The sequence below is a fragment of the Alnus glutinosa genome, chromosome 2 (assembly GCF_958979055.1).
Source record: "Alnus glutinosa chromosome 2, dhAlnGlut1.1, whole genome shotgun sequence".
Taxonomy (NCBI): domain Eukaryota; kingdom Viridiplantae; phylum Streptophyta; class Magnoliopsida; order Fagales; family Betulaceae; genus Alnus; species Alnus glutinosa.
Genome location: NC_084887.1, coordinates 23,343,593 through 23,353,913, shown reverse-complemented (window position 1 = coordinate 23,353,913; position 10,321 = coordinate 23,343,593). Strand labels below are relative to the sequence as shown.

General features: G+C 36.0%; 2 protein-coding genes across 4 annotated transcripts; both read left to right on the top strand.

The window, feature by feature from the left end:
* Window positions 1–1,445: 1,445 nt before the first annotated feature.
* LOC133861805 (calcium-dependent protein kinase 26) lies at window positions 1,446–5,117 on the top strand. Of its 3 annotated transcripts, XM_062297619.1 has the most exons (6): window positions 1,446–1,647; window positions 2,212–2,296; window positions 2,532–3,129; window positions 3,250–3,549; window positions 4,063–4,467; window positions 4,552–5,117. In XM_062297619.1, exons 3-6 carry the CDS (start codon window positions 2,541–2,543, stop codon window positions 4,815–4,817), a joined length of 1,560 nt encoding a protein of 519 aa, XP_062153603.1. In that variant the 5' UTR covers window positions 1,446–1,647; window positions 2,212–2,296; window positions 2,532–2,540; the 3' UTR covers window positions 4,818–5,117. The 3 variants fall into 3 exon arrangements, with proteins under 3 accessions (XP_062153603.1, XP_062153604.1, XP_062153605.1); XM_062297620.1 differs by lacking the exon at window positions 2,212–2,296; XM_062297621.1 differs by having other exon boundaries at window positions 1,448–1,647; window positions 2,212–3,129; window positions 3,253–3,549.
* Window positions 5,118–7,435: 2,318 nt separating this feature from the next.
* Window positions 7,436–8,857, top strand: LOC133861508 (uncharacterized). The gene is made up of 2 exons (XM_062297292.1): window positions 7,436–7,944; window positions 8,434–8,857. Exons 1-2 carry the CDS (start codon window positions 7,492–7,494, stop codon window positions 8,707–8,709), a joined length of 729 nt encoding a protein of 242 aa, XP_062153276.1. The 5' UTR covers window positions 7,436–7,491; the 3' UTR covers window positions 8,710–8,857.
* The last annotated feature ends 1,464 nt before the right edge of the window (window positions 8,858–10,321 follow it).

Below are 10,321 nucleotides of genomic sequence, written 5' to 3'. Positions count from 1 at the left end.
TGCTCTTACAATGAAATAGGATATGATTTGCGTTGTTCTACGTACCTTATCTCCCGAGTCTCAAACATTTTATTTTCTCAGCAATAGCAATTAAAGCACGCTATTAGAGCAATACTCTTAAAATTCACAGTCTAAATACCTCACATGCTCAAAAAAGCAATAGAGATAGATTCTTATATTTCGATGGTTGGCCAACAAATCCGATTACGCTTATCTAGTCGCCACCGCGGGGCTACCAAACAAATCCGACCCCTACATTTGTGAAAGTAGGCCTCCATTTTTGTAATTCTTTTATTTTTTATTTTTTTTTATACGTAAAAAAGCACACTCCACACTTAAAAAAGGTACGTGTTTTCAAAACGTTCATATATAACAATTAATCAAAATTTAATAGTGCTCAAAACCTAAACTATATGTATATAAAAAAAATTGTTTTCTTAGTCCTATTTTTGGACCAACTTTTAGAATAATCATTCCACGGTCGCAAACCCAACGTATCAAGTGTTCCAACATGGAAACCAAAAACACACAAAAGTCAAAATTGACGTACACATACGTACAACTAGATTTTTAGAGTCATAGAATTGGAATTTTGAAGTTTTCTAGCACGACTTATTCCACGTCTACAGAATTTGGTCACGCATATGAAAACCGATACGCTTTTCACACATAACCTATTCTTATATATATATATATATATTAACAACGTTTTTTATTTTGCAAACTAAGACCATTTTAATTAACTACATTAATCAAACTTCCACAACTTTTCTCCTATAATTGGATAAAAAAAAAAAAAAAACTTAATTATCTTTTATGAGAGTTCATTTGGGTCTGTGATTTCAAAAAATGAAATTTAAAAATAGCGATTTTAAAATGTGCAATTTGAAAAAGTAATTTTTAAAAACGCAATTAAACGTTTGGCAAAATCACAGTTTGACCTTTAAAATTTCAAGTTAGTCTTTCAAATTTTGTGTTTTCGAAAAAGAACCCTATTGTTTGCGATTTAAAAAAGCAGTTTTCTGTGTTTTCAAATCGTAATTTTTTAAAAACGCAATTTTTAAACGATTCATTTTCTGTGATTTGGTTTAAAATCGCATTTTTTGTCTACAAAATCGTAATCTCAAATGCATCCTAAATATTACCTGGAATATTACTGTTTTTACTACAAAAATTTGGCTTGTTAATTTAATTATTTAGTGGTTAAGTCGTCAACTATACATTCTTAATTATCTTACTAATTATGAAATGTGATGCTAATTTATAAAAATATATTTAGGTTGCTCTATTTTTATATGAGAAAGTATGGATTTTTTTATTTGGTAAAAAAGGTCTTTGTTTTCTGCCATGATCGGACAGAAGTTGTTGTGTAAACGAATGCGAGTAGAGAAGATCAGAAGAGATCCGTATGTATAACAATCGCAATCATAGTACTTTGTGATTAAACAAAAATAGAGTCGGTCTTCAGGTCCGAGAAAAGGCCTTCCATTTCAAAAAACAGAAGCCAAACAACAACCACAACAAGAAAAAAAGTGGGGATTGGCCAGAACTCGCATAGGAGACCAAAGGAGAGCCCCACCCACAGGAGGGGGTCTGTCTTGGGGAGGCAGCGGATAACCACTGCTCCAACGGACTTCTTCTTACGTGGTCCTCTACCTCTCTCTCTCTCTCTCGCTCTCTCTCTCTCTCTCTCTCTCTCTCGCTCTGTTTGTCTGTCAATTTTTTTAGAATGTGGGTTTTGGTTATACTTGCCTGGTTGGATCTGGGTTGGTTGCTTTTCAGAAGATTGTAATGGGTTTGTGTTGATTTTTGTTGTTCTTGTTGGTTTAGGGTTTTTTAGCTGATGGTTATTGGTGCTTTTGTCGTTTGGAGGTGATATAGGTGATTAAAAGGTTTAAATTGGACAATTGTGGGTACTGTTGACCAAAACTGGAAAACGCTACTTTTTTTTTTTCGTTCCTTTTTGGTATTGTACAAATTTGGAAAATTTGTGATATATGAGAAGAAAAGAGAAGAAAATTTATGTTGGGAATTGATTTGCATTCTATTCTGAGCTGGATTTGAAGCTTGACAAGTTCATTTTTTTTAATGAATTTAATGATCCATCCAGTAATTTTCGTAATTGGGTTTTCTTCATTATATATATATATTTAATCTAAAAAGAGTGGATGAGTTGATCTGAGTTTTGTTGCATTTTTTAATGCGTTGTAGATCCGGGTGATCCTGATCCAGTAGGGATTGAGAGGAAAGAGTTCAAGCTTTTGTTGTTTTTTAGGGTGGTTTCGAATTCTTCAAGGTAAGCCTCGCCTTGTCATCCGCCTCAACAACTTGCTAGTGAAGCTCTTTAAGATTTGACCTGAAATGCGGTCCTGTTGAACGGATATTTAAGCAAAGGGGAAAGAAAAGAAAAATCAATCTTTTGACTTGAAATTTAGGAGAGATTTCTGGAGAGTATATTGGGAATAAGTAGACGAAACTGAGAAGCAGAAGCTGAGATGCTGATTGGTATCTTTTGATTGTTTTTGGGGCAGGAAATTGCTATGGCTGTTGCCAAGAGCAACAGCAGCAGCGAACCACTCACGCAGCCGTGCAATTGTTATAAAGTCGAGAGCTTGACTGAAACCATTTTGGATGCAAATCAAACTTCAAATTTGAAAGATCGGTACATTCTTGGAGAGCAATTGGGTTGGGGGCAGTTTGGTGTTATCAGAGCGTGCTCTGATAAATTGACCGGGGAGGTATTAGCGTGCAAATCGATTGCTAAAGATAGATTGGTTACACCAGATGATGTGCGGAGTGTGAAGCTTGAGATTGAAATAATGACCAAGTTATCTGGGCACCCGAATGTTGTAGATTTAAAGGCAGTGTATGAGGAGGAAAACTATGTTCATTTGGTGATGGAACTTTGTGCTGGAGGGGAGCTTTTTCACCAGTTAGAAAAGCACGGGCGATTCTCTGAGTCTGAGGCCAGGGTTCGTTTCCGGCATCTGATGCAAGTGGTTTTGTATTGTCATGAAAATGGGGTTGTTCATAGAGATCTGAAGCCTGAGAATATCCTCTTGGCCACAAAAGCCCCATCTTCTCCAATTAAATTGGCGGATTTTGGTCTTGCAACCTACATCAAGCCTGGTATTTTCATATTTCTTTGGTTTTCTTTGCAGATTATTGATTCTTGTTTTGTATTAATTAGTCTTTCCTCGAGAAAATTTGAGTTATTCAATATTTTAAGAAGCATTTGGGTTCTTTAAGCAGGGCAGAGTTTGCATGGGCTGGTTGGGAGTCCATTTTATATAGCTCCGGAGGTACTCGCTGGGGGCTATAACCAGGCTGCTGATGTTTGGAGTGCAGGCGTTATTCTTTACATTCTTCTTAGTGCGATGCCACCATTTTGGGGAAAGACAAAGTCACGCATATTTGATGCTGTTCGGGCAGCTGATCTGAGGTTCCCTTCTGATCCCTGGAATCGCATATCAGAATCTGTTAAGAATCTCATCCAGGGAATGCTTTGTATAGACCCTTCTCAAAGGCTTACTGCTGAGCAGGTCTTAGGTAAGTTGGATACTCACCGAGTCATTGTGTGTTTATTGGTAGTGGCATAACGCTCATTTTTCTTTTTGTATATTTAAATTTAGGCACCCTGTTTAGGTTTCTGATAACATATTAGGAACGTAGATAACATGATAGCTATAAAGTTTCTTTAATAGTATCATCAATCTCTTAGAAGCTAAAATGTCTATTTGAAGCATCTAGAAATGAGGTGGACAAACCTGGACATATGTTTTTGAAGGATGTCATTTGAAGTATTGATGAATGTTATTATTTCATTCTATTTTGTTAAAATTAGAAAATTGCATGATATTGATGTGGCCTCGCTGTTATTTCTGTAAGCTTTGAGTGGTTTGAGGCAGGTTATTCCTGCAGTTAGTTTCTGTTGCTAGGCCCAGAGATTTTTGGCTTTTCTCCTGACTTGCTAACTAATTAATGTCCTGTTCTCCCTTGTTTGAAGACTTTCTCCCCCCGCTGCTGGCTATAAGTATAATTTGTGTTACTCTTCTTTTGTAGATCACCCCTGGATGGAGGACAATGGCCCTAAAGAGCCAAGTGTATGTGAAAACCATGATTGTGGAGAATGGGGCGTAGGCGATGGCTCTTTTTCCACCCCGTTTATGTCGAGGAATCAGGACATCAGCTTTGGTGCTGGATCACCTATTACATGTGATGTTGAATCACCTACATTCACATGCAGATCATCTTTTTCCTCTTTCCTGGCTGAACCAGCAACACCTTGCACTGCATCTGGCGGGTTTTCTTTCCGCAGCAGCGGTGATTCTAACACCTTGGAATTCTCTTCCCCTGTTCCCACAATATCCAGTTTTGCATTCTTCAGCCTTGGTTCTGTTATTGAACAAGGGAGTTGTGCATTAGAGTTTTCAACCAGTATTCCCAGAGTAGATGCAATTCAAGGAGGTACTCGAGTTTAGCATCTTCCAACTCCCTACAACATCTCATAGAACTTGTATCTAAAATCCTATTTTGTGCCCTATTGTGCAGACGCAAGCTTGGGGAAGCTGCTCATGCTGCCGGATTCTTCTCTTTGCTTTGGGCATGAGGGAAAAGAAATGGAACACAAGGAAGCTGAAGTTAAAAGGGCAGGAGGAACGATTGGATCTAGGATGTTTTGCATCCATAGCAAGAGGAACCATACAATTGGACTTGGTGAGCGTGAGCAACTTGATCTCATGGTGACTGAATCAGTCATCCGTTGGTCGTCATGCACCCATCTTCCTACGTCACTTCGAGCTTCTCTTGTATGTTGAGAGTGTGGACTGCCTGACTGCATTAAACTAATTGGAGGTTCTTATGAAGTATTAAGATGTTAAGAAAATGGCATGCCGACGGGAAGTTTCATGCTGTCGTGTTGTATTGTATTGGCGCCGTTGTTGCTAAACCTGGTGCTTAGTGCCAGATTCGGTTTTGCTTCATGTAGCGGTGGTCTGAGTGGTTTCTATCTGATTTGATGAGTTAGTGTTGGTTGTTTTTTGTTCAACCGGTAGTTAGTTTAACAACTTGTGGCTAATGGACTCTTGGCTTGTGTATAAAGTTCGTGTTTTTCATCAGTATCAAGTTTTCCAAGTTTCGTATCATTATTTTGTTGGGATTAAAGTTTTCTTTCTCCTTCACATTTATGCAAAGTAAGTGTATCCTTTCAATAAGAGGATCATTTTCTTTGCCCTTTCTTGTATTCCCTAAAATAACCGAACAAAGGAGCTATCCAAGATTCCAAATTCTTTGCATTATATGCTCTGTCTTGGCAACCAAACAGAGGAGTTATCCATTAGAGTGAAAGGGTCTCAGTTCATTTCGCCAAGTTAGTGGTCAAAAGGCTTCCAAAAAGATGTCACATTATTATCCGCGTGTGCTGAAGTAGAGCTAGTTCATTGGGCAAAAAACAGGGTCACATGTCTATGTTGGGCTAACCCCATTTTCAGAGACACACAAACACCCTGGGACATCTTGATGTCTGCTACCTGAGTACAGATGTTATTATGTCTCTGGCCCCCCAAAAAAGAATGAAATCTTGTGTATATGGAGAGGACATGTGGATACCATTTGCAATTGGATGAAGTGAATATAATGGCTATCACAATTTTTCTATCATTTGGCCTAGTAAATATGAGGTTCACATCCAACTTCTACCATGGATAAAACGACAGGTTTTGACTAAAGTTACTGAGAAAAATAAACCCTTTTTTTTTCCGTTTGTTTCGAGATAAAAATATCTTGAAAAAAGTTTTTTATTTTTTAGTGTTTGTTGTGATTTAAATTATTAGTCAACCTGAAAATGTTTTCAGTTGACAAAAAAAAAAAAAATAACATTCATGATCGAGGCGTAAAATGATTTACGCTTCTCATCTTTGTAAACCATTTTATGTCACTCTCTCTCGTACCTTCGAATGGACTATTATGAGAAGGTCCCTTAAGAAACCTACTGCAGTCCAAACAGATCTCAAGCTGTCTGAACATCTCTATTCAATAAGATAAGATGGGCCCCACAAGCAGCTTGGTAACATGTATTACACGTTACCGCATGAACAACTAGAAAAGTATCTTCAAGAGGGAGCTAAACTTCATATGCACACCAAACTGCAAGGGACATCAACATCATGTTGGGGTCTTCACGGAATTCCAGAGGACCAAATGTAATGACAATTGTATGGAGAGGAGGCATGGGGGCCATTCATAATAGACTCCACTTTTTCTTTTTCTTTTTCTTTTTTTTTTATTATTATTATTATTTATTTTTCTGACTGCTACTAAAGAATCAGGTTCCCAAGTATTATACTATTATTCTATGTTATGGCAAAAAAAAAAAAAAGGATTTTGGTACCCCAAAATTAGGGTAAATAATTTATGTTAACGTATTGAGTGGACTCAACCCAATATGGCTCAATCAGGATCGACCTATTTAGTTAAACATGTTCAATTTTGACACGATCCGATTTGATAACCTATTTAATAAATATGTTGTGCTGAATTGAAAACACGACCTATTTAACCCATTTCAACATGTATATGAATTTAAATGCAATAATAACATTAATGTTAATTTATATGAGTTTATGAATTTAACCTTTTAGGGTTTTATTTTTAAATTATTAAAAAAAACTAATTTAATTTTTATGGGTTATGCAGGATACCTATAGATTAAGCAAGTTGACCCAAGATTGGCTCGTTTATTAAACAAGTTAATTCGGGTTGACTCGAATTGATCCGATTATAGAAAACACTAATCCACTAATTTCGTATTGAGTTCGTGTTAAATTTACGGATGATGTCAAAAATTGGCAAACCTACTTAAAACATGTCTCCCCACTACCCGTCAAGAAAGTGCTATTCAAAACATGAAAACATATATAGTTCTTAGAGCACTAGCAACAGCTTTATTTAAATTTTCCTTAAATGCAAGGAATCAAACTACTTTTTTACTCCCTTATTCAAATAAACTCCATAATAACTTCTCTTATTCTTTCCCTATACCATTTAAATAATCTTCAAATTAAATGTCAGAGAAAAGAGAGGAAAGATAAAGCTTTTTTATATCAAAATAATGTTAAAGGAATCAACAATGCTACCCCAAATTTCTTGGTGTTCTCTTGATTGTCTGTTTCATATATTTTTTTAAGAGTTTTCTTTACATTTAAAAAACTGAATAAAATTTAAGGAAGTTGTTGCTAGTGCTCTATACAATTCTTTCATGTTACAAGTGTCACGGTCGGGAATCGATGGCACGCAGAATATAATGCACCCGTGAGTAAGCATAGCAAAAAAAGATAAGGTTGTAACTCAACAGCACAAGGCAGCCTCATATTTTGGTGTGTACCTAATTTCACCAACAAAACAGACTTTAATTTGTGCTTTGGTTATGCCACGTGGACTTCGTCATCAAAAACAACTCCACAATCCAGTTCCTCTGATCTTTTTACGCACCAAATGATGTACTACTGTAAACTGAACTCCTCAAACCCTCCATTTCCTTGCAAATTCCCGACAAAAAGTCCAGAGCTTGGACCAAAAACAATAGCCTGCACTTCCAACGGTCAAAAACAACTACTTACAACTGCCGCCACTCAAATCCAAGTCCAGAAAACTAATGCTTACAGTGTAAAGTTCAGGACTCTCGGAGCTTGCAAGCTTGGGATTTCAAGATATCCTGATTTTGAATACGACGCCGGCGGCGGAACAGGAAGTGGGTCCGGTACTAAGGTCCCAGATGGTGATCAGTTGAGTGATGAAATTTCGGTTTCATTTGACATTAAAACACTCTATATACCACCATTGTCAAGTGCAACAACCAGGTTCTTGGGATTGCCATTGCCACCATTTCTAAAGATTGAGATCGCCCCAGAACTCTTTCAAGGGAGGATTGACAGAGAATCTGGCAAGGTAAAGTATGCCAACTCTCACTAATTTCACCATTAAAATGAGCAGGCAATGTGCCTATATATGCATGTTTTGATTGGAAATTATGTATTTATGTTGTTCAATGGTATTGGTAGCAAATACCATGCTTTTGGAAAGCAGTAAAAAAGTGTCAATTTGTTTGTGAAAAGGATTTTTGTACGAAGATTTCTCAAATGCTTTGTGGAATATTGTTCTAGCATGGTTATCCTTAAACTATAAATTAAATGATTAAATCTGTCTCTTTTTATAAGATTAAACTTTTGGAATAAGTGATAATTTAACATATAGAGTAAAAGTTACGAGTTCGAACCATGACTATAATTCACCTCTCACTTCAAGGAAATATTTCATGCTTTTGAGACCACTTCATCACTTTTGGGATAAGCGGTGATTTAACCGTCATTAGGTAGCTTTCCTTGAATTTGATTCCATGACCACACCCACTTAATATTGCAGCTATTTTTCATGCAGATTGATCTAGAATTCATGGCCAAGTTCTGGTTTTCTGTTGGGACTGTCTATAGAGCTCCTCCACTGCTGGTGAAGACAGTTTTGACATCTGAGGAGTCAAAAGGAACGATAAGAAGTGGAAGAGGAAAGAGATTGGATAAAGAAGGGAAGTGTAGATTAGTTGGGGTGGCAACTGTTGATCCTATTGATGATTTCCTAATGAATACCTTCCTTGGCCTTCCTACTGAATGCCTTGCTAATCTGAATGCTGTAATCTCAATTTCCAATTCTTCATAAGATTTCAAAACCACAACTTTTGCCAGTCAAATCTGTTTTTCATGGGGTCCCAAAAGCACTGTGAATCAGAAATGAAGCATTGATTATTATTTTTTAGCTCCATGCTTGGAATGGATGCAAAACTATCTATTTGTTCTTATTCGTCTTTTGGGTTAATTATTTTTTTCACTGTTATAATTGATATTGTTTGTGGAACTATTTAGTTTCACAGTTTCAATTATGAAGTCAATGAGGAATTTCTTTCTTATCGATTACAGTTAGAAGATGGTTAAGATTGAGATTGCAGAATGGAAGGCATGAAAAAAGTCTAGACAAAATAAACCATAACAATTCTCATCTTGTTATGGTTTATTTTGTCTAAACAATTCCTTCCCTATACAAATAAAATTTGTTGATACCTTGATAAGGTCAGTCCTGTTTTCATGCAATTTGCAATATAGATAGGCTAATGATATTTGTACACAATCTCATATGCATGGGTCTCACATCAAATGTGAGTGTATGTATAATGTATGCACAAATAACACATCTTATATGGTTAAGAGATATATTATTTGTACATCACTTGAGTGTACATCAAGTGCATTTGACACGGTATGAAACCCACATCACATGCATAGGACCCATTATCACATGTAGGTCCCATGCTGTCAAATGCACCAAGTGTACACGTGATGTCACCTACGTGATGTACAAATAGAGATATGATACGTTTACAACCTTTGTATAACTCTTGTACAACCTTTTTTTCAAACTAACCATTAGATATGTTTTTCTACATGTGTGTCCTACATATTCAATGGTTGATTTTTTTTTTTTTAAAAAAGAAAATGTTGGAGTTGTACAAAAGTCGTAAACATATCATATCTTGTACAAATAACATATCTCTATTGTTAAATAACTCACGAAAGATTTTATAGACAAATACGACTCAACTACAACTCCTAATAAAACTTATAATAACTACAACTCCTAATAAAACTTATAATAATGAGGAATTCTATAATGAAGACTTTTGTTTCCATCTTGTCTCTCCAAATGTAATGTAGCTTTTAAATTACCATTAGATCAAAATTCAATAGTAATTCATTTTAAATTCAATGGTATTTTAAAAGCCACAAGAGAGAAATAAAAGTTTTCCTTCTAGCATTACTCTTATACAACCTTAACTCAATGAAGATTGTAAAGATTTACATAAATTCAAATAACTTACGAGTAATTCTAGATGTCATATTCATGTCCCTCTTCCTCACTCTCTCTTTTTCACATGTAATTCTAGATGTCATTTTTTATTATTATTATTATTATTATTATTTTATATAAATACAAACGGAAATCAACCACAAGCTAAGGCACTAAAAAAGATGAAAGCGATTCCTTTCCAAAACAGAAATCGCCCTTGTCCTCGGGGGGGTAATCGTAATTTTCTTCATGCGTTCGTTGGGGTCTTCTTCCATCATCATCTTCTTCATTGTAGGCCTCTATGATAACAGTTTATTACAGCAGTGGCCCATATGGGCCATATCAAACTCCTCATTGCATTTGAAGCAGAGTCCTTTCTAGGACTCTGCCTCTCTACAGGGATTAAGGCTTAATTGAGTGTTTTTTTATT